General features: G+C 37.6%; 3 protein-coding genes across 3 annotated transcripts in view; 2 read left to right on the plus strand and 1 right to left on the minus strand.

Annotated features, from left to right (window-relative positions):
- ankrd11 (ankyrin repeat domain 11) overlaps positions 1-24,376 on the plus strand; it is a 239,076-nt gene that overhangs the window by 190,078 nt on the left and 24,622 nt on the right. The window lies entirely within an intron of this gene.
- On the minus strand, positions 5,192-12,764 carry dhodh (dihydroorotate dehydrogenase). The gene is made up of 9 exons (XM_014998853.2): positions 12,659-12,764; positions 10,624-10,836; positions 10,331-10,530; positions 9,174-9,256; positions 8,651-8,838; positions 7,399-7,512; positions 6,479-6,632; positions 6,234-6,393; positions 5,192-5,691 (listed from the first exon to the last, which is right to left on the minus strand). The coding sequence occupies exons 1-9, from the start codon at positions 12,674-12,676 to the stop codon at positions 5,622-5,624; spliced, it is 1,200 nt and encodes a 399-aa protein (XP_014854339.2). The 5' UTR covers positions 12,677-12,764; the 3' UTR covers positions 5,192-5,621.
- On the plus strand, positions 12,859-24,261 carry pkd1l3 (polycystic kidney disease 1-like 3). The gene is made up of 23 exons (XM_014998851.2): positions 12,859-13,494; positions 15,561-15,686; positions 15,844-15,869; positions 15,955-15,988; positions 16,113-16,183; positions 16,294-16,356; positions 16,437-16,592; positions 16,690-16,796; positions 16,867-16,990; positions 17,076-17,195; positions 17,756-17,975; positions 18,056-18,237; positions 18,338-18,568; positions 18,686-18,787; positions 19,153-19,331; positions 19,470-19,616; positions 19,720-19,922; positions 20,547-20,734; positions 20,809-20,941; positions 21,258-21,453; positions 21,529-21,748; positions 21,903-21,987; positions 23,331-24,261. The coding sequence occupies exons 1-23, from the start codon at positions 13,173-13,175 to the stop codon at positions 23,375-23,377; spliced, it is 3,282 nt and encodes a 1,093-aa protein (XP_014854337.2). The 5' UTR covers positions 12,859-13,172; the 3' UTR covers positions 23,378-24,261.

Genomic DNA, 24,376 nt, shown 5'->3' on the forward strand with positions numbered 1-24,376 from the left:
TGGGGGGGAAATTCGAACATTTTGCAGAATAAAATGAGACTCGGGCCAATAAGCTACAGTCAAACGTGCAGAGATGTACAACTCCTCTCAGCAACAAAATAAATTGCAAATATGAGTCAAAAATCTCAACAAAGAATGAAAATAGTAATTTTGTTGTTCTTTCTCTACTTACTTGATTAACTTCTGACCATATAAAATTTAAGACAAGCACCTAAACATCATTCAATCATTAGATCATGGAAGAGCATTTAAGCTGACTTGTTGATGACATGAAGCTGAAACGCTGACCGCACCTGCTTCATAATCACCTCTGCATCTATTTCACTGTCCCTTCACATATCTGAAAACAAGTTTGCTTAAAATATGTGCTAAGAATAAAGTGCTTATGGGCCTCAACTAAAGTGAAGGATCTTTATCTTGAGTGACGATATTACATTCATTACATTCAGAAAATGTTTTTCTTCTAAATGTAATGAATTGCCTAATACTGCTGACTTATTTTCTACTGTCTGTCATATCTTAGTTAGTACTCATTTTAATCTGAATTTGAATATGTCTACAGCTAATGGAAGCATTTAAAGAGATATTTTCTAAGGACATAGTAAGAAAAAGAAAAGCGCCCAAAAGAAAAAAGACTAAACCTGTGTGCTCTGTAGTTGTGGCAGCAGGACAAATTAAGTAGTTAAAACAATGGCCGTGTGTTTTTATCAGACAGGAGGCTGATTTATTTATGCTTGTAAGCTTGTTAGGTCTGAACATCATCGCCTTTACAATGTCTGATTTTTTTTGACCCATTTAAAATTGTTATAAATTGACATTACAAGCTGATTTGATTTGTACTTTACTCAATCAAACATCTCTTCTGATTCAAAGCTCTTGAACTTTGAAAAACTCTTTTGCAGCAGAGTCCAAACAGAGCATGTGCAGCCAAGCGAACTGTGAAACTGGAGCTAGGGCCAATTTGCATTTTAGTAGATCAGCCCAAGTTTAATAATATAAAGTGTAGAGTTGTGTCTAAGCCCCCAAAAGGCTTGCATGTTTATTTCAATTAAGAAAAAAAGATCTAAATAATTAATCTTAATGAACAGGATTTACATGGAAGCATCCGTGTAAAGAAAAGTTACACGGATGCTTCATAGCACAAACTCCTGCAGGGTTTTCATGGTTTAATCCAACTTTGAGAACAAGGCTGGATTGATCTCAAGTGTTTGGCAGTGTAATGCAGACTTCCTCTTGAGATTGAGTGCTGTGCATGTTTTCATGGTTCTGTTGTCTGAGATAAGCCTCCCCCACAGAATGACGCCGACAGAGATGAAGGCTCTGATTTCTCTGATACTCTTTTGTTGATAGCAACATAGGATGCGTTTCGAAACAAGCAAACAAACAAAAAAAGTCCATATTAGCAAAATCTGGTGGTACCTGGTGCTGTAAATCAAAAATGCAGCAGAGGCTGGTCTGATTGTCGTTACAGCCACTGGTGGCATTCGGTGAATGTCACTAGCAGAAAGTTCTGCACAGAGTTCAGCTTATGAATCAAGACTATTGATGCGGCCAGAGTCTGGCAATCACTAATGATGTAACAGTCCATCCGACTCTTAATGAGACTCTTCCCAGTGTTGACCTCATCCTGCAGTAAATGTCATCAAATTACCAGAATTAGAAACCACTGGAGGCTTGAGAAATCTGGAACAGTTTTCTGGTTAATCATATTGTCTGGATTCCTCATGACTGCCAGCAACATATTCAGAAATATTCAAAAGATTTAGAGGCTGAAATTGTGTTTTTTCTACTCAATTAATGGAAAAAAAATCAAGGGGAAAAACAAAGCACATTATGTGATTTACAAGCATGTTGAACCATCTTTTCAGTATCGGTACTGTCAAGTGATTTCTTTATGACTTCAATCACTGCACAATCATTTTTCTCTCTCGTTTTACAAAAGCACTCAAGCATATTTGTTTTTTTTTTTTTTTTTTGGGGGGGTGGGGGGATATCGTACTATTGATTACCTATTTCTCTGTTTCAATGCCTCAGACCTGATATTAGAAGGCTCTTAATATGACAGAGCAGCATTTCTCAATGCAGGTCCCCAGAGCCCACTGTCCTCCATGTTTGAGGTGCTTCAATCCTGTCTCATACCTGAATTACATGAGTGGGCAATCAACTTAATTTTTGCAGCGCTTGCTGATGAGGCAGTGCAATCAGTTCAATCAGGTGAGCTGAGCAGAAGCATATCTACAACATGAATGATTGGCGAAATTTAAGAAGAAACAGCTTTAAGAGTTACAGTGGGGAGAACAAGTATTTGATACACTGTTGATTTTTCAGGTTTTCCCACTTGCAAAGCTTGTAGAAGACTGTAATTTTTATCATAGGTACTCTTCAACTGTGAGTGATGGAATCTAAAACAAAAATCCAGAAAAATACAATGTATGATTTTTAAATAATTAATTTCCATTTTATTGTGTGAAATAAGTATTTGATACACCAGAAAAATGAAACTTAATATTTGGTACAGAAACCTTTGTTTGCAATTACAGAGATCAGACGTTCCTGTAGTTCTTGACCAGGTTTGCACACACTGCAGCAGGGATTTTGGCCCACTCCTCCATACAGATCTCCTCCAGAGCCTTCAGGTTTCGGGGCTGTCGCTGGGCCACACGGACTTTAAGCTCCCTCCAAAGATTTTCTATTGGATTCAGGTCTGGAGACTGGCTAGGCCACTCCAGGACCTTAAGATGTTTCCTACGGAGCCACTCTTTAGTTGCCCTGGCTGTGTGTTTTGGGTCGTTATCATGCTGGAAGACCCAGCCACGACCCATCTTCAGCGCTCTTACTGAAGGAAGGAGGTTGTTGGCCAAAATCTCACGATACATGGCCCCATCCATCCTTCCCACAATATGGTGCAGTCGTCCTGTCCCCTTTGCAGAAAAGCATCCCCAAAGAATGATGTTTCCACCGCCATGCTTCACGGTTGGGATGGTGTTCTTGGGGTTGTACTCATCATTCTTCTTCCTCCAAACATGACGAGTGGAGTTTAAACCAAAAAGTTCTATTTTTGTCTCATCAGACCACATGACCTTCTCCCATTCCTCCTCTGGATCATTCAGATGGTCATTTGCAAACATCAGACGGGCTTTGACATGCGTTGGCTTGAGGAAGGGCACCTTGCGTGCACTGCAGGATTTTAATCCTTGACGGCGTAGAGTGTTACTGATTGTTTTCTTTGAGACTGTGGTCCCAGCTCTACTCAGGTCATTGACCAGGTCCTGCCGTGTAGTTCTGGGCTCATTCCTCACCTTCCTCAAGATCAATGATGCTCCACGAGGTGAGATCTTGCATGGCGCCCCAGACCGAGGGAGATTTTCCGTTATTTTGTATTTCTTCCATTTTCTAATAATTGCACCAACTGTTGTTGCCTTCTCACCAAGCTGCTTGCCTATTGTCCTGTAGCCCATCCCAGCCTTGTGCAGGTCTACAATTTTATCCCTGATGTCCTTACACAGCTCTCTGGTCTTGGGCATTGTGGAGATGCTGGAGTCTGATTGATTGAGTGTGGACAGGTGTCTTTTATACAGGTAAAAAGTTCAAACAGGTGCAGTTAATACAGGTAATGAGTGGAGAACAGGAGGGCTTCTTAAAGAAGAACTAACATGTCTGTGAGAGCCAAAATTCTTACTGGTTGATAGATGATCAAATACTTATTTCACACAATAAAATGGAAATTAATTATTTAAAAATCATACATTGTATTTTTCTGGATTTTTGTTTTAGATTCCATCACTCACAGTTGAAGAGTACCTATGATAAAAATTACAGTCTTCTACAAGCTTTGCAAGTGGGAAAACCTGAAAAATCAACAGTGTATCAAATACTTGTTCTCCCCACTGTACATAAGAGAAATGATACAGTGAACCTTTCGTTTCCTGCTAGCTCTAAAATTCAAAGCCAAGTGAGGCGCCCAGGGACAGGAGCTGTGCGGTCACCACTGTTACCTCGGAGCAACGACAGAAGTTATTTGAGGAACCCGTACATCCAAGTGGCCAACAGTTCAGAAAGTTTTGCTTCCCCTCCTCTTCTGACACCACATATGGGATGAGTCGGTCTGGACTTTGCCTCAGGAGAGAAAGAAGCAGCTCACAGCTGATCCTCACAGCCCTGCTGCCTTCACAGGCAGCTACTAATAAATATAACCTATTCTGGGCACTTTTTGAGCATTTCAATGTTGATAAGTGATAAAAAGTGCCAAGAATATTTCTTACAGCAGCCATCTTCTCCAATTATCTGGACATGAAAACACACAGCTATGTGCGGACTTCCTTTGTTGCTGCAAAGTCATCTTAAAAATACTGATGTGTAACAATCTCTCAGTCAGGATTCATGTACATTTACTGATGTTCCATGACACACACAAAGGAAAGAGACTGCTTGAAAGATAGCGGCGGGAATTACTAACTCTTTCAAAGATCACAGCTTCAAACAGGCTGTATTATCTAAACTGCCCTTTATTGAACCCACAATGAATTTGCTCATGTCTTTACTGAGAAAATTTAGAAAATTAGGGGTTTAGCGTGGTCATAAATATCAAGTTTAGTACCAATATTGGGCAGAGTATAAAAAATGGAAATGACAATTCCACCAAATCAACCACTAACTTATAAATCACTGGATGGCTTTGCACCAAAATACATTATAGGTCTGTTGTTGTTTTTATCAACCTTCCAGACCACTCAAGACTTTGCATCCCCAGAACCAGAACCAAACATGGAGAATCAGCATTCAGGTTTTGTGCTGCACTAATCTGGAACAAACTTCCAGGAAAAGAGTTTATTTAAATCAAGGCTGAAAAACCCACAGCTGCCTTTGACTATTCATGTTTATTTACTGAAACATCAATTTTAGTATGTTGTCCAACTTTTCTTTTGTTTCCTTTCCTTGTTTATGCTCCTGATATGTACACTTATGTTTTCATCATTTAAAGCACTGAATTGTCTAGTTGTTGAATTGAATGCGTCTTGCCTGGAATCAGGTTTGCAGCACTTAATCTCAAGCAGGTGTCACATGAATGCCAAGAACAATACGAATGAGATTTGGATTTCAATGCATCAGAAATACATCAAGTTCTTACACTTCTATAGCTGCAGCAACTGACAGCAATAAACAGAAAAAAAAAAACATGTCAAAACTTGGGTTAAAGTTTAAACTGTATTTAATAATTCAATCAAGTTTTAAGGTTTTAGCCAAACGTCGCGTTTGGCACATTATGTTCTTTACACAAACAAAAATATCTAAACCATTAAAAATCTGTTTAAGCACTTTGGTGTTTTCATGCATTTTAAAAACACAAACTTCTGTTACATTGTAACAAAACATGACCTGCTGTAATCAGGTTACAGATCAGCTTTACAGTACAGTAACCATAACAAAATATTCAAAAATTAAGATATTGTACTGAAAATGTAAGATGGAATATAAAAATAGAGGATTCATTTGCCACCTTGATAATCAGAATGGACTAATGAACAATCACAATAAATTTGAATTTATCACAGAAACTTGATTGTGTTGATTTTATGGAGAAGATGGCAGCTACATGTGCTGCAGCGTCTTAAGAGGGTTTGCTAAGATTTTCTCTCTGATTCCCTGTGATCTGCTCCAACAGCCTCAGATACACAGCTGAAACCTTGATCTCTAAACAAAGAAAAGAAGTATTAGTAATAGTAATAGAAAACCCCTTTATACTGCTTCAGCTACTGAAAAGGTAACTAACAACAACCAAATAATAGACAGGCGTCAAGAGGATTCTTAGAGACTCCCTGTCTCTAACTACAGCCTACAGGCTACTTGTTAAGCTTGTGTTTCCCTATAAAGTGTTCTGAATTACGTGAATGGTGCTTTGCAAAGTAACTTGCATTGCCTTGATATATAGAGGTGGAAGATTTGTTTTGAAATACTATTATATTATATTTTTATTCATGCCTTGGAGTTGCACTGTTTGATCAGCCCACCTCATGCAGCCCCAATATGCACCCTTTCAAACTCCACCAAATGTCTCCTTGCAAATCAAATCATTCACACACTCATCGCTTGTGTGCAGCTATACTGTCAGTCTCATTGTCATTTGATGTATGATGAATTTTTCTCAGTCATTTAAGCTAAAACCACATCATCGTAAATGACTGATGTCAAAAACTTGCTTGGTATTGTTAATTTTGGTACATGTTCATACTCACTTAAGAAGTTGCTCCAGTTCTCGCTTTATCTTCGTCACCACGGGTGGACCCTGATAGGTCAAGGCAGTATAGAGCTGAACCAGTGAGGCGCCAGCCCGGATCTTATCCATCGCATCCTGCCCGCTGGCCACGCCCCCGATTCCAATGATCGGCACTTTACCTAAAACCAAACAGAGCTTCCCTTCATGTGTGCTCGCTTTACTCTAAGAGGGACATTAAATGGAGAAAACGATGCAGAGAGCAACCTTTGGTTAGATTATACATTTCTCTGACAGTCTTGGTGGAGAGGTCTTTGAGGGGCTGGCCACTCAGCCCACCAGCCTCAGACCTTTGTGGGTCTTTAAGCGTTTCTGGCCTGGACACCGTGGTGTTAGATACCATCAAACCGTCTACGCCCAACTGCGAACACAGAGAAAAGATGACAGGACGTAAGCGGTGTGTGTTCCTGCATCGCTGCAGAAATAAGCGGTAAAAGGACAAGGACGATATTTACCCATAAACTTCATCACATCATTAAATTAAAAGTTCAAAGCTGGTTTTTAGTTAAAGACGCCATATTTTAAAAGTTTAACAAACTTTCAATAAAACCTTTCAAAGATCTTTTCTGTTTCTCATGACTGTCTGAATATTTAAAAACATGTTCTATTTGACTTCTATGAATTCAAATAAGTTAACGTTTAAACATATTTTATTCAGTGTGTTTATTTGATCGTATGATCATCTTTATTTGCGTTAAATAAGTACTAAATAGATGCTGAATGGAACCAATAAACATTTTACATTAATGTATCAAATAAGAACACTGATCATTTATTATTACTATTAATAACCTAATTTCTTCAGAAAAAACAAATTAATTTGAAATGAGCACAAAACAAGCAGCAGACGTTTCATCAGCAGTACAAGTGGCTGCAGCTTTGCAAAGGGTGCGGGCAGTTTGCATGGAAACATGACACTTTAAAGACATCTCAGAAGGACATGACCTGCTACACTCCACTGTCTTTATTACTACGAGACAACAGAAATGAAAAATAATCTGGAACAAACAACAGATTTTATGTAGCTGAATAATTTATCAGATTAAACCCTATGAATACAAATTGTGTCATTTAATGATAAAAGAAATGCAAACGCCACACAGACCAACACTGAATAATGTCCAAACCTCAGTAACAACATCAGCAATGTCCTGTTTGTCCTGGGCCGAGAGGTCGGGAGCGATCTTAACCAGGACTGGAGGTCTGCGTACTTCCTGCAGAGCATCACGCTCCTTTATGACCTGAGCAGACAGGATGAGGTGAGAAGGCAGAAGGAGCTTAAAGAACATCTCTGAAAGAAACCCTGAAAATATAAATAACCTTTAAAAAAATCACTTAAACTAGTTTCTAAACAAAAATGCTGAATTTGTTCACCACCAGAAATAATAATAATAAAAAAAAAACTAATTGAGCAGAGAAACTTATTTGCTGGAATTTCATCCCAACAGCTGTGAATAATTGGTTGATGGAAAATCCTCTAGGGCTTTCAAAGACTCTTAAGCAGCATAAATAGAAATACCAACAAGTTTGCATTGAGGTCATTGGCCAAAGGGCTTTTGTCGCCCATGTTACTGCAGAGCGGCATTCATTAACTTTGCCCTTGAGATTCTTTTAGCTGTAAGGAAAACAATGTTTGCACCTCTTTACTACAGCACACACACACACACAGAGTGCGCTCTATATGAATAATGCTGAATCAATTCTGCGTCACCATCAAGCATTTGAAATAAATGAAAAAGACAGATTACAATTAAGATTACGTCAAAGCGTGGAACTGCAACAGGCTGCAGAAGATGTCAAGGTAACATGATGTAATGGCTGCGCTTGCAAATCTATACATCTGATGTTATTGAAATTGTCCTTAAACATGTTTCTGAGCAGATCAATATCCAGTCCAACTTCTACAAAAGTTAAGATCTTTATGGAGTGATGTTTTTATTCATGGTGTTTAAGAGATGAGCAATTACATCTAAATTATAAAATAGTTTTTGTACAAACACCCACTGTTAGAAAGTAGTTTTAACAAAAAGTCATAACCATTCATACCTGCATGGGACCTTTTGACCTTGTTTTGGTCACAAGGTGAGAGTGGTGTGTGCAGCAGTTTGGAAATTATTTTCTAAGTCTGTCAGTGAATAAAGTAATATAAAATATAAAATAACGAGGCAGTTCAGGCATAAAACTGATTTTATTAATCATCAAGGGCAACAGCTTTCAAGTAGAACTCCATGACATCAGGAAAACAAGCAATAATAGTAATACCAGTGTTTATTATTGCAATAATAATATCACAAGCAAAAATTCATAATTCATTTCAACCTAATAATCCCTGGAGTTTTCTTTCCTGGTCATAAAAATCAAACATCCGGCGAGTCCTACCGTGCGTAAAAGCTGCCGGAGCTCAGTCTTCCCCTGCAGATCTCGCAGGCCTGGCGTATTGGGGCTGCTGACGTTGACCACCAGGTAGTCAGCGAGTGGACCCAGAGCTCTCACCCCCTCCGAGTAATCTGCTGATGCATCCTGGGAAAGCTTGTTCTTCCCCAGGTTGATGCCCAGGGGAAGGCCAGCTGTAAACAAAAGAAGCACGAGCAGACACACAAACAGCAAGGTTCAGGTAAACACACACACACAGCTTGGATCATTGCAGAGGCAGAGAGAGCTGATGCGCTAAATGAGCTGCGAGCAACAAAACGTGAGACAAGGTGAGGTCAGGAACATTTAAACGCAGCAAAAACTAGAAAGAACAGTTGAATTTCCTCTTAACCTCTTCCGACACAATCTAGTGATTAAAATCCCAACATCTTGTGTCAGTAAAACATTAATTTGCTTTGCTGCATTTGTGTTTCTTTAAGTTTAATTGAAATATTAACAGCATAACCTACGGACCATGAGACGTACTCACTGTTACTGCGCTTTTGCTGCGTTTCTCCTCTGGCCTTCAACCTTGTGTGGACCTCTGCCAAACCACAGCTGTTGAATCCGTACCTTGACAAAAGAAATGCACAAGACATTCACAACACCAATGACCTAAAGTCTAGTTTATTATTTTACTACCTTAGATCTATTCGGGTTAAAATGACTAGTCACATTAATCATGATGAATCGATTACTAAAATAATCATCATATTTAGTAATCGATTAACTGTTAACTGGAGCATATAGAGTCAACAGAGATAATTTGCTGAAAAAAATAAAATTAAGTCGAAACTCTACAAAAAATAGGAAAAATGTTTTTTTAAACACATTTGTCTTTGTCTGTAAACATGTTTAACCCATAATTCCTCAAGTGAAAGTTTTAGCTTCACCTGGTTCAAATTCTGTAAAAAAAAAAAAAAATTAAATCTCCTATAAAGCATCTTTTGCTATCCAATTACTAATTGGTTAATCCAAAGAATAGCCAACAGATTAGCTCTACACTGTATTGACGTTAAGTCAAGAATAAAAGCTTTTCAGACGTTAGAAGTATTTTTTTTAGCTCCAGATGCATCCTTTGCTACAAATGGTCAAGTGTGCACTAAAGGAATGCGATGTTACTGCATATTTTCTTATTTAAAAAATAAACTGGTTTCTTTATTTGCATTTTTAATGCATTTCTAAGATTGCGTAAAAAGGCTTAAGTGGCTAAATGAAAGATTTGCAGAATGTGCCACTTTTTTTAATAGTTACCTGCAGCCCAATATCTATATGTGAATCACTGATATGGATCCGGTCCTTAAGATGTACACAAGAAGTGGACCACTATATCTCCTCTTATATCTCCTGTTATTTAAGTTTTATGAACTGAAATTTTAAAAGTAAACTACACAAAATCACATTTTGTACAGAATTTAATAAGCTAAAAATGTTTGATGAATAACCAAGCTCATTTTTCTGTATTTGTGCCCAGCACAGATTCAACTGACTTTATTCAATAATGGTAATTACATGAACACATGTGAAATCTGTAAAATACAGCTCAAATCAGAGTCTACTTAGTTAAATCTATACTGTCCTGTATAGATCTAAGTAAGGGGATAAAATGCACAAAGAGAATGCAGTTTAATGCCTTTCCAAACATACCTGTTAATAACCGCCTGATCTTCAGGGAGTCGAAACACGCGGGGTTTAGGATTTCCCTCCTGAGGTTTTGGTGTGATCGTGCCCACTTCAACGAAACCAAACCCCAGTTTGTACAAGCCGTCCACAGCCTCGCCATGCTTGTCGAATCCTGCCGCAATCCCAACAGGGTTTTTGAACTTCAGTCCAAACACATTCACTTCCTGTAGACACACAGCAGCAAACAGAACAGCGTTCGATTAATCTCTACGGGAAGAGTCCGGTTCAGAGAGGAGACATTGAAGTTACTTGCTTACCAGTGATGTCGGGTCCTGGTAGCGGTTCAGAGGAACCAGACCCAGTCCTATCATCTTCACTGACAGTACATGTGCTGTTTCTGGGCCCATAAGCCTCTGCAGCAAAGGCATCAGCTGGTTGGCATAGAAGCGCTCATCTCCAACAACAGTGAGGTAGGAAGCAAACAAAAGACTGCCCGAGCTGATGACCTTCACCGCCTCTTTGAGCTGCTTCTGTTGATGAAACCATGAAAAAAAAAAGATTAAAATAGTTGTGTTTAAACTGTTTGTAATTAGGTTACAAAAATTACCTTATTTGTGATGATTTGTTTTCTGCATTGAGCTAAGAAAGGAATACCGACTGATGTACAAGTGACTAAATAACAAACACAAGTGAAGCCGATGCCACTCAGATGTCAAACTCTAAGGTTGTTATCTGTTCTTGAACAAATATGCCAGAGAATATGGAAACACAATAATCCACTTGTTCTTGCTTGATGAGCATGTTTAGTGTCAACTTTAAACAGCTCCAAAGTGATGTAAACATTTTGTATTCTCAAATATCAGAAAAAAAAAAAAAAAAAAAAAAAAAAAATATATATATATATATATATATATATATATATATATCATCCTAACCATTTTTAGGAGGTTTTATTATTGTGTAATGCATTCAAGAAATTGCTACACTTGATTATCCTGAATTAAAAATACGGCTATTTTAAGTCATTTCAGTTGAAGTAAATTATATATCATTTATTAGTTTCCCTTAATCAATATGTACAAAATATGTACTGAACCATGACTTCAAAAAGCAAAGTTGGGATTTTAGTAAACATTTAAACTCCATACACACATTAGTTGAATTGACTTGTTATTGGTTGCCTGTTCGGTTCAGACACAACATTGGGTCACATGTGAGAGTTAAATGATGACGACACAAAAATAAGAGATTTTTTTAAAATTCAGAAGATGGTCATGTATTGAGATAGAGATGCATCAATCACGCTTAAACTTTGCTTGTACTGATTTACGGTTTTCTTTGAGGCCTGATTTCCTGATTCAGACTTATTGTATGAACTCAAACTGAAGAGGAAAATGTGTTGTACGTTTTTGTTTTTTTTTCACGTTCTTGCATCAACCATGACCTGATTTATTTATTTATTTATTAAAAATGTGATTTGGTCAGATTATGGGCAGAAAATTTTTGTAGCTCTTAGTTTTTATGCATTTAATGGATTGGGGGGGAATTTTGATGTTTCAGTGTTTGACTCACTGATCAACAGTCAGAGATGAGCTGAGGAATGGCTGTTGATTGATTGGTGCATCTCTAATCACTTGTTTTAAAGTCCAAAGGATACTGTAGAAGAGCCAACAGAAAGCCTGGAGAAATACTCATTAAGACCACTTACAATGTTTATATATATATATATATATATATATATATATATATATATATATATATATATATATATATATATATATTTCAAGCTGAAGGCATAATTTACATTTAGCAAATAAAAAAACTCAAATGAGTCTTTTCTCTTGGACTACTGCCTCTTTAAAAAAAAAGAACACACTGGTTATATTGTCAAGTTTTGCTTGTACTTTTGCTTTAATGTGCCTCATGAGAAATAATAAATACAAAACTATTCAAAAACGTCTTGATAAGTGGAAGAAAAACCTTCAGCAATTATTTTAGGACTGGTAAAAGTGCTGGTTTCCATGAAGAGTACTGGAAGAAAAAGCGCAAAAGAAATGTGCGGAATAAAAGGAGTGTGTTGACATATCTTGTTTTTCTCTCAGTCATGGCGAATAGCGTCTCTTACCTTTAATTTTCACCAGGCTGAACAAAATTATAGCTATATAAAAGCAGCAAAATAAACTTGGGTAACTTGTGCTCTTGTTAATAGTCAGCGACAGAAATGAATGGCTGTGTTTATTGTTTAGCTCCTGCTGTAGAGCAAAGAAACATAGCGGGGAAACGGAACGGCATGTAGTTCAGGAACATCTAATTCGATGAAAAATCACGTTTTGCTACATTGTGCAAATTTACCTTCAATCGTCCCGCCATGGAGGAAGCTGCGTTACAGCATTAAAGGACACCGTGTTGTTATTTCCTACATGTTACACAAACTCTCACGCTTCCTCCACATCTTCTCGCGATACTTACGTCACAAGGCCAAAATTTTGATACAACCAAGAAAGGGAGTAGATTTACATAAAGTACACAGACCGTTTTTTTTTTATTTATTATTATTATTCGTAAGCGTTATAAATGCCATACACACCGTACTGACAAACAACATATGTTGGCTAAAATTATAAATTATGTTCAGAACATTTTATTGGTCTGCTTAAGGAGTGAAAACTTGACTCAACTTGAGTGACATCAAGCAACTCCTTCACTTTGCATCTTGTTTGAGTGGCTGCACTGATTTTCCTAAAGTACTAAGGACATATGCAGAGTGCTTTTTTTTCCTGAAGGAAGTTTTCTCATTTTCATATGAAAGACTGAAGGCACCAAGCTCAGTAGAAGGTCCAGCCACAGGGCCAGCAGCACAATAGACATGTTACTCCAAACTTTTATCTTGCTGTGGATCTCCTATGGACACCTGTCTTTAACCGAAAAGTGTGAGACCTGCCCAGATGGCGACCTGACAGCATCATGCGAGTTTGTTTGGCAAGATGTCTGCCTGGAGTTTGTGGAGGAGTCAAAAACTTGGTACCAAGCAAGGAGCAGCTGTAAGGAGAGAGGAGGGAAGCTGCTGAATGTGCTGAATAGCCCAATCCAAATGTTCCTGAGCAACACTACCAGAGAGAAAAATACCAGCAGCTTCACCTGGTGGGTGGAAAAAGGGTTCCAAGCACATCACAGGGATCCATCCCCAAGTGAGTCAAATTATTTTACTTCTCTGTAACTTATTACAATTGCAAACAAATGTTGCTTTACATCTTTTGTTTAGTCTAGCCTTCACACAAATAAAGTTATGAAAAATAGCCTCTTCAAATTGGTTTGCACATGATCAGTTAGTTTTGTCAAGAAAAAATGGTGTGAACTACATCTATGGTCAAAATAAGTAATTTTGTCCTTACCAGGTTGTAAAAGTACATACACCTAATCTAACCTCAAGTGTTTAGTGGCTCCACAAGCTCTACATGGTCATTATTAATTTAACACAAATGAAGACAAAGATGTAAAATTTATTATATAAAATAAATTAAACCTAACCTAAGAGATTATAGACACAGTAAAGTGGCTGTCTTCTCTTTTGGGAGGTCCATCTGAAGATTTCATTTGAATTCTTATCATCAAGGCTGCAACAGCATCTTCATTTAAATAGTTTTGAATACTTTTCCCCTGTTAAAGATAAAGGTCCTTAAAAGAAATAATTGAAAAAGCACCCAACTTCTTTATAAACTGAACAAAACACAGGGCATATTATTCTGAAGTTGCTGAAAAACAATCTGAGTAAAAAGAAGCTGATGAAGCAACATAGTAGAAATGACTTTATATTTCATCTAAGCTACACATAAATCTGTTTGAAAAGCAAAATAATGAAAGACGTCCAGACTAGAATTGCATGCATACATAATTGTGTTTGAGCAATCTAAGGAGTTGATCAACCAAACCTGGCTTCCTTTATCTTTTTATTCTGGTTGATTTTAAAAGAACACAAGAGCATAAAGAGTGCACTTTTCATCATCTATTACATGATCATGAATAGTTGCCTAGAAGAAACAGCAATAACAAAGATGCCAACACATGTTTGGAAGAACTGCTTCTCTTAAAATAACACACCTAGCTCTTTAAGATTGTCATGTAAAACTACTTATAAGCAGTTTACAGATCATGATCTTGAATTTTATTACAAATTATAGTAATAAAACCTGGAATTCAAAAACATTGGAGGTGTTTTATGATGTTTTTTTTTTTACCCAGTAGGAATGTCTGACAAACTTACCCTTTCAGTATTAATTTCCATACCCCATTAAGGATGCTGGACATTTAATTAATTTAGGGTTTTATTAATTTGCAGTCTTATTCAGTTTTGACCACGAGTCAAACTGAATAACCAGCTTGGAGATGTCTTGCAATTTCTTCAACAACCAATTGGTTTGTTTATATTTGCTACTGCAAGAAAATGTAAATTTGTGATTTCAAAATAAGTTTGAAAAAGTTGCTCAAACTTACTTTGGCTTAACCAGGAGTCTTTTTCATTCATATTTTATACGAGCACAAACATAAATCAGACCCACAGTCAATAAAAACAAAGTGAAATATTCAACTAAATTAAATAAAGAAATTGTTTGTGCTTATTTTCTTATCCTATTTCTTCAGATAGATTAGGCAGAGAATTAACTTGTTGCACAATGATGACATAGATATGGTTGTGAAATTATTTGTTTGCTGTCAAAACATTAATATAGTGTTAGTAAATTTTGAGGTTGGAAGGCCTCTTTGCCATTGCCTCCATAGTTCCCTCACATTCAAGTTGGGACTCCAGCTGGAGCGCTCCAAAGCATACAAATTACTTCCAGTCAGACAAAATATGTTGGTCAGATTAAACAATTACTTTAAATCCAAATCTGCCAGGAGCATATTGTTAAACTGAACTGTTTTATTTTTTAAACAGGTAGTTCAGAGAACTCTTAGACCAAGCTGGTAATCTTTTGCTTGTCCTCTACCCCTGGTGGAAGATCTACACATGGGGAAAACTCCGACCCTCTTTTAATGAGCTTAATGAGTTAATGAGAGTTAGATTTAATAATTTGCCTCTTCCTTCTCCTTTCTGACATAGTAAGATTAAATTGTTTTATGCTAACATATGTTGTTTAAATGTTCCAAATAATTATCTCATTCATTTATTCAAATTATATTTTGTGAAAAGCATAGAGTAAAAGGTTTTGTTCTTCGGGTCCGTCCAGAAATTTATGACTATTGTTTGTTCTGTCAGATCTTAAGAGGTTAAAAACAGAAAAAGGGGAAGCTTTAAAGGAACTCTGCACATACATGAAGCTGAATCCTCCTCGGCTCCTAACGTCTGACTGCAGCAAGAGACGAGGATTTCTCTGCACACATAGTATGTGGAGGCTACCAGTCAAATCTTTTCTTTATATCTGCTTTTTATCTCTTTCCTTTCATGTCTAAAAAAGAAGTAGAATGTAATTATCAACATTTTTTTATTTGCTTCGGTGCTGTACTTAATATCCCAATATGTGTAAACTCTTTATTTAAAGCTTCAACGTCTCCATCAGATTTACAGGTAAGATATAAATCTCACTCTAAATGTAAAAATCTTTGAGGACCAGTTTTAATGTCCTTTTCTTTTGTTGGTATTTTCTCTTTAGAATGCAAAAACCTCCAGTGATGCCGCTAGGCCTCGTAAGTTAATCACTTAAATTGCATCTTACGGAAATGGTAGGCTGCGTATTTGTGTGTTGTTTATACATCTGGCTAGTAAATAAATAAATAAATAAATAAATAAATAAAGGTATTTTTATTTCAGGGACCAAAAGGGATCTCAGTGATTTGGATCAAATGATGCAAAATATCAACGACATTACTGGTCTACTAACGGTGAGGCAAGCCACAAATGTGACATTAAATGAATAAAGTAATTGAGTTCTTGAGTTAAAAGTACAAATATTTCCATATGACATGAAAAATATGCTATGCTTCTGAGGTAGAAGGCAGAAGAATCTCTGACATACATGGAAACAACTGCAGGAGAGCCTTCTATTGAAAACAGGGTAAGATCTTTTCTTTCATCATAATCAATATCCTGTTGTCTTATGTTGTGTTAAGCTTTGTCCATTTCCCCTTTTCACAGAACAAATTTATTGAATATTTGTTGAATGGCACAAAAATTCTGAAAGTTGAGTTTGCTAGAAATAATCCTGCTACCATCGACTCCATCATCAAGTGTAGCAATGCCATCTTGCGTCTGGCTGTACAAGAATGCCATTTTGATTACAACCAAAATAAAGTAAGTTTGTTTACTGTCACCATTAAACACATGGACACTGTGTTACCCTTTTTCTTGGCTTTTAAAGTCAGATGGTATTGCTTTCTCCTTTCACCAGCAATTTTTTGACAATGTATTGGAGCTCATTAAAACAGCTTCTCTGTTGCTCGTGTATGATACACCAAGAGTCACCAGGACCCCGTTAGGAAGTGTCATAACAAGCATGTAAGTTTCTTCTCCACTTTCTTACTTTTGTCTTATATAATTGGACTAAATTTGATTTCCCTTTAATCAGGTACAAACCTGAGGAGCTCAGCAATGCAGTGCTGGGTTCACAGGAAGACGGCGGGTTCGTCAAGCTCCCTTCATTCTCAGCAATGCAATCAACCATTGGGAAGTACGAAAATGTCATTGCACAGGTCTGCATGAGTTACTGTCACAAATTGGGTTTTTAAAAATATTTAAAAAAAAATATTTATAACCGAGATTGTCTCTCATTTTTAGATGGCTACATTCTCAATCAACCCCTACCCCTCTGCAAACATATCAGGAAATATTTGCAACTTTATTCTCAGTGATGGAAAATCTGAGATTAAGCTGGAAAATCTCTCAGAGATGGTTGAGGTACAACCAATGTGGAAAAAAAAGTTTGTCATTAAAGAACAATGTTTATGTTTTGACCTCAAGAACTAAGCGCATTACAGAGTCACAATTATTAACGTGAAGAATGATAGAAGTGTTTCAAATGTTATCTCCCCAAAGCTACACTTTTTCAAATGGTTTGGCCAGTATCACTGCCTGCCAGCAAACTCAGAGATTTAAAGCTTTACAACATGTTTACAGAAAATCCTCTGAGGTTTTTGAGATTAGATATACTTTAAAATAATGGGAATCTGATTTGGGGAAAGAATACATTAGATTTTTAAACAAAGTAAAGATACTGAGAGAGTTATCTGCAGCAGCCAAACTATTGACAATAGCTCTGTCAACAGAATCCACCATAAAATAAAACTTAAACTATTTATTTAAATTTTCAGAGATTCCCTTCATATCTACAAAAACACAATACTTCTGAAACATGAAACTATTCTTGTGAAATCATTTTGTATTTGAAGCCTTTTGTTAAACACATAAGACACTTCATCCTAATGGTTCTTATCATGAAAACATGTTTTCTGCCTCAGATCTTTTTGGACCGCCGCAATAATTCAGCTCTGACCAACTCCACTGTCGTGTTGACTAAGGACACAAAGTCGGTGTCTCAGATCAATGTCTCTGACACCGAGATGACCATATTATTTAACGTCGAACCAAGCATCAACGTGACCCTGGCTGTTTTCTTGTCTTATGAATCACCTCCCAACTCCACATATTTCCACAACTCAACCATTTTGAGCCACTCAGGTAACCATCTCTAGCACCTACACTGGCCTTTGCTCTTCGTGGTTGAGGTTTGATGACAGACTGGTATGTTTTGGCTTCAGAGGACTATCGCTGGTTGATTACCCCTGAGATGCTACGGAACACATCAGGGGCTTGGTATGTGGAAGCCAGGCTTGTGAATTTCACGCTGGAAACAGAAGTGACGCTGAACATCAACACATACCTTACCAGGTGCCTTTACTGGCACATTGAGAATGAGGAGTGGAGCGACAAAGGCTGCAGGGTACCCACATTGTTTTGGACTTTCATGTGCACTTATATTTTTGGATTAGCAGTGGATACACCGCCTACTAAACAGGGGTGCGTATTTTTCTGTCATGCAGGTGGGAGAGAAAAGCACTCCCGAGCTGACACACTGTCTGTGTAACCACCTGACTCTCTTCGGGAGCTCCTTCTTTGTGATGCCAAACTATGTTGACGTGTCTCGAACAGCGGAGCTGTTTGCCACAGTGAATGAGAATTACGTGGTTTTGGCCCTGCTGTGTGCTTTCTATGGTCTTTACCTGGTCACACTGCTGTGGGCCTGCTACGCTGACCGCAGAGCGAGCTCTAAGGTCAGACATCTAACATTTGTGCTTCTCCTTTTTCACCATGAATGTTATTAGTTGAATAATTTCTATTCTTTCTACAAACCTAATTGTATTCACTGTAATGTATTTTATATCTGTCAGAGGAAGATAACTCTGTTGGAGGACAATCACCCAGGAACTCATTACAACTATCTGATCGGGATCCAGACGGGACATCGCAGAGGCGCCGGCACTTCTGCTAACGTAAGACATTTCAGTTTACAGAACTAGAATTTAATTTTATTATTAACACAAGTACAGACTTCCCTTCTTCACTTAACATATTTTATTTTCTGGCTAAGCAGGACACTACTTATTTACTTGTAAATATTTATTTTCTTTATTGTCACCCTCTCCATAATTACTCCACCCTATTACCAAGCACAGTTAGCTTTTATCACCAGCTTATCCAGTTGCTTGATGTCCTTGTGCTTCAGACTGCCTTTCCAACACACTGCAGCATAAATTAGAGCACTAGATAACACACTTGGACAGAATATGCACAGCCTTTCGGAACACTGATATGTCATTCCAGTGCTATTCCATCAGTCCTCGTTGCTGTCCTGCAGGTCACAGTGAAGCTGATTGGCACAGAAGCAGAGAGTACCATACACACCCTGACCGATCCAGAAAAACCGGTGTTTGAGAGAGGATCTTTTGACATGTTCCTTTTGTCCACACCCTACCCACTGGGAGAACTGAAAAACCTTCGCCTGCAGCATGACAACTCAGGAGGTCACCCGTCATGGTAACAGAGGCTGAGCCGTTCGAACATTAAACCTTTCTGTCTCATCTGTACTAAAACACAAATGAAGAAACAACTGTTACTAATATTTGTTTTAGTCTCTACCTAAAACTCCTTTTCATATTTTTCCTCACATGTAAGGTATGTCAGTAAAGTGACCATACAGGACCTTCAAAGTAAAAATGTTTGGCATTTCTTCTGTAACTGCTGGCTGAGCTCTGACCAAGGAGACGGAATGACCAAGAAAACCTTCAATTCTGCAAAAAGCAATGAAATCGCAAGTTTCAGGTAAGAATATGTTGTTCACACTGAAGATATAATCCCTAACTTTTGACGGAGTTAGGTTTAACTGTTCTGTTTTTATTTTTTTATCCTTCTCTGTTTTGGTCAGGAATATTTTCCAGAGCCGAACATCGACTGGTTTCAGGGATGAACACATCTGGGTGTCCATCGTGGATCCCCCGTCCCGCAGTCCTTTCACCCGAGCTCAGCGGGTTTCCTGCTGCATGAGCCTGCTCCTGTGCACCATGGCCATCAACATCGCTTTCTGGAACATTCCTGTGGATCCAAACTCTGCTGTGGTTGTTTCAATAGGTGGCTGCATAGCTTTTACCTTAAATATCTTAATGATCTTAGGAGCAAAACTTCATGCACTTAGAAAAAATACTGCAAAAGAAATTTTTGAAAACTAATTTGAAACTAGAACCTAAGGTCACTGACACAACAATCATATTGTTTGCAATGGCATTTCCAACATCTTTGCTTAAACATGTAGCATTTTAGCCATGTAGATTTTCAGCACAAATAGGGCTACAGCAATACCACAATATTCCACAAAAAATTAAATAAAAGGAAAGACGCCCTTTTTGAACTTTTCATGTTCTCTTCATTTGAGGACTGCCATATTATTTGACTTCATGGTTGTTAAAATGTTGTTCTGTGTCCATAACTACATCCAGGTTTATGGGATGCTCTGTTGGTTTCACAGCTCTTCAGTCTTCTTCAGTTTAGAGTCACATCTACTTCTGTTTTCTATTCTTCATGAAGGTGGAGAAACTTTTGACTCATCTACTCATTGATGGACGCAGCCAACACAATGATTGTTAGGGACTTTATGTGGTCACAAGGAAATGTATAGGAAAGTTGCTATGTAAAAATGTACATGTAAAAAAGCTTCTTTGTAAAAATGTTTTAAAATACTTCATGTTTTTGCTCCAGGATCCCTCCAGATGACTTGGCAGGATGTCATGGTGGGCGTGCAGAGCGGTCTTCTCATGTTTCCCATCAATATCCTCATCATAACAATTTTCCGAAGCATCCGACCTCGCATTGTTTCAAAATCCAAAAACGACGACCCTGATGAGATCTTCAAGCCTCCCGCTGTCTCCATACCTACTGTCCTGAATGTGAGTTTTGTTTTGTTTTGTCAAGATCAGACTAAAGTCTCTCGAGTGCAAATATTAAATTTATTTTACCACAGGAAACTGAGAAGATGATTTCTCTGGTGAGCATGAATCCGAGGAACAAGATGCCAGAGGTTCTCAAACTGGAGGCCTCCTATGACCTGGTCCCAGCTTTGGACAGGCTTCATATCTTAATCCAGCACATGCAAGGTGTTTTTTTTTTGTTTGTTTGTTTTTTGACGCAAAAAAATTTAAGAATATGGCTTATGTGAGATATGCTGAAATACATCTGCTTTTAAATAATGAAAACTAGGCCAGATTTTTAAACAACAGAAAATGAACAAAAACAAAACTGTGGCAGAGTACTTTGTTTTTTGTTTGTTTGTTTTGCTTTACCAAAAAAGGTGCAGAAAAACAAATATGTTTCATCTAATCTTAACCGGCTAGAATAAACCATATTATGTTTATAATTACAGTTCCTCAGGACTTTTCTTTACAAGCTGGTCCTTATATAAATCCTCCACAGGTGAGAGTGAGAGCGACAACCACTGGGTCTACTGCAGCAAGTTCCTCCTGGCCGGTCTGTGCCACCTCCTCATGAACCTGGAAAAACTGGATGCAAAAAACTTCTCCTGTCCAGAAGAGTACCAGCGTGTTCTCAACACCACCAACCTGCTGGTTCGCAAGGCTGAGATGGTCTTCAGCAGTCACCTATCCAACTGGTTGGCCCACTTACACCACTAATTACACATTCTTTCCTATGTTTTTTCTCATTCGATTTTCTTTTTCTTGAACAGTCCTGTCCCTGTGAGGAAGAAGAAGAAGACCCCGACAGGTGTCAAGCTGCCCTGGTGGTGCGTGTTCATTGGCTGGTTCCTGTTGCTCTCCATCAGTGGGATATCCACTTACTTCACCCTGCTGTATGGCTTCCAGTACGGCAAAGAGAAATCCATTAAGTGGGTCATGTCTTTGGGTCTGTCCCTTTTTGAGAGCATCTTCATACTGCAGCCTCTAAAGGTGGGTACCTTAAAGAAAATCAGTCTTATTCAGAAACTATGACTACAAGATGTTGCACTTGTTTGGTACATACAGCCTGGAACTGATTGCCTGTATTATCTCTCGTTGAACGGATTGTTTCTGGAAGATTTTACTGCGATGCTTTTGTTCCCAGGTGATAGGTGTTGCTGTGTTCTTCGCACTGCTGCTGAAACCTGTGGCTGTGGAGGAGACTGAAGAAGCAGCACAGGTGCTGTTAGGTAAGATAATCATATATAAGGTAGGACTTGATACGTTTGATTGGCTTTTAGAAAAATATAGTGAATAGAGCTGAAGAGTCAGCATCAGTGAGTGTTGTTTTCTTGCATGATCTGCAGTCTCTGTTTTTCAGTGTTTGTCTTTCCCGCATGAAAGAAGACAAACTATTTACTGCAGTGTGCAATCAGTTTTTCTTACTTTTTGTAGTATGTCGGTATTTATATGCTAATGTAAAATAAAATATTTATTTAGAGTGATGATATTAATCATTCATTAAATTTTGACTGGCATGTAAGAGCGGCTGCTGGTATGAGCAAAGCAAATGTTTTTAGCATCTTTACAGTTTTAGCTCAGTCTCACCAGCTGTGTTTCCACATCTGGAGGCCAGGTGCTGCCTCCAGATGTGTTGCTTTCCAGACTGAAAAGCAACACAGTCCAACTTTACAGCATCTGTTCAGATTAGACCCAAAATATTTGTGGATAACTTAAAATAGAATAAAAAAAAACTCCTTTAAAAACTCCCAGTGACTATCTGAAAGATTCTTGTAGTTTGGTTGCAGCAAAATATGTTTAAACTAATTTGTTTAATTACAGTTTGGATTGTATGCTGCTAATTGACAACAAAATGTGATCTTAAGGCAGATAAAAGACAAGAATCCAGTTCCATCTACATTCTTCTGAATTAGTAGTTCACGTTAGGCCAAATCAGTCAATTTTCATCCAGCTCAGGATAAAAACCTTTGTTAAATTAGAGTTCAGTTCTGGATATAGAGTGCAATTTTTTCCCCAGCAATTTTGATCTAGATGAGAGAACAAAATATAATTTAACATTATAAATACTTTCTTTTTTTATGTTTGCATCTTATCCTCATTTTTAAACCAGTGTGAAGGGTTAGTAGCATGTTTTCTCCAGTAGGTGGGGCCGTAGTCACTTAGCCCTTTCTAAATTTGGAACCCTCACATCAAAATATTTTTGTCTAGCTTTTCACTCCAGAAAGGATGTTTTCATGAAATATATAAGACTTTTATATAACTAAACACTGAAATAGAAATCTTGTGATGGAAGAATTGGCTTTGAACCAGCCTGAGATACCTTCTTAATGCAATTTGACTTACAAATTATTTATTCATGCCTTGGTATTTCACTCCTGGTTGACTGTAGGGAGCTCTTACATAAATGTGCCTATGACACTGAAAATAAATACAATAAAATTGTTGGACAACTTTAACTGAGCAACACTATTCATGTCAGATTAACTCTCTTCAAGTGTTGTCAGTGCACACTTGGTTCCTCAGAGGGCTGAAGTGTTATGAGAGCTGAGCTGGTGTCCTCTCTGTTTCACAGAGCAACAGGACAGATGCAGACGCTACACCGGCAGAGATGTCCTGTGAGGATACAACACCTAACCAGACAGGCTTTGCTCTGCATGAATACCATCATCACGCCTGCTTGTCTTCAACACATGCTACTCTATAAATATCTAATAACACTTCCTGATGTTTTCCTATGTACAGAGTCTTTCTTTAGTGGGGAGTCGTAGTAAATGGGCAATGAAATGACTGATTAAATATGTAAACATGTTGATAGCTATGTATGTCTATTTTCAATACTATAAAACAATTAGTAAGCAATAAAAATAGTTGTTTGCTCAAAGAATCATAATACAAAGTTTCACATTAGTTTACTTAATTACATGACTTCAACTTGAACTGTTGAATTGTTTTAAATTATGTTGAAAAAAATGTCAAATTAAACACATTTGTTTGGGTTTAGTATGGAAATGATACGGCTTTATAAGATGAAAGAGTAGCACAAAATAGTGTTAGTAAGTAACATTAAAAAAATGCAAGATTAGATCGCAGAGACTCTTGTTCCTGTCAGCATGCATCACAGAGGGTGACTATAAATGAAGATACACAGTGGACAAGTGGGAGGGTCTGCTTATGTAATTGCACATATGGGAACTGATGGATAATTGATCGCATTTTCCATTGCACTTCTGTCCATGTAAGACATGCTGAAAGGGGGATGTTGCACTTTTTTATCATCTGTGGGTTCTAGGATTCAGTGTTTCCTTCCTCTTGAATGTTTTATGTGTGGGACTAACTAAATTTGAGTCTTTACTTTTGGTTTTCTGAACACGTGTTTCTGCTGGAGACATTTTATTTTTTGTGCTAGACATTTGGGGATTTTACACCAATCACAAAGTTCTTGTTCTTCCTTTTTATTTATTGGTATTAGATGTGTGAATTTAAATAAAGCAATTTCTTCCAAATATTTTGAGGATCATCCATCTTTTATGCTAACTAAACAGACAGGTTGTATCTCAAATGCAAGAAGACAATAGAAGAATTAAAGCAATTATAAAATGTAGATCATATTTAGTGACT

This window comes from Poecilia mexicana, unplaced genomic scaffold, assembly GCF_051168715.1.
Source record: "Poecilia mexicana isolate PSO_F unplaced genomic scaffold, ASM5116871v1 scaffold_3, whole genome shotgun sequence".
Lineage (NCBI taxonomy): Eukaryota > Metazoa > Chordata > Actinopteri > Cyprinodontiformes > Poeciliidae > Poecilia > Poecilia mexicana.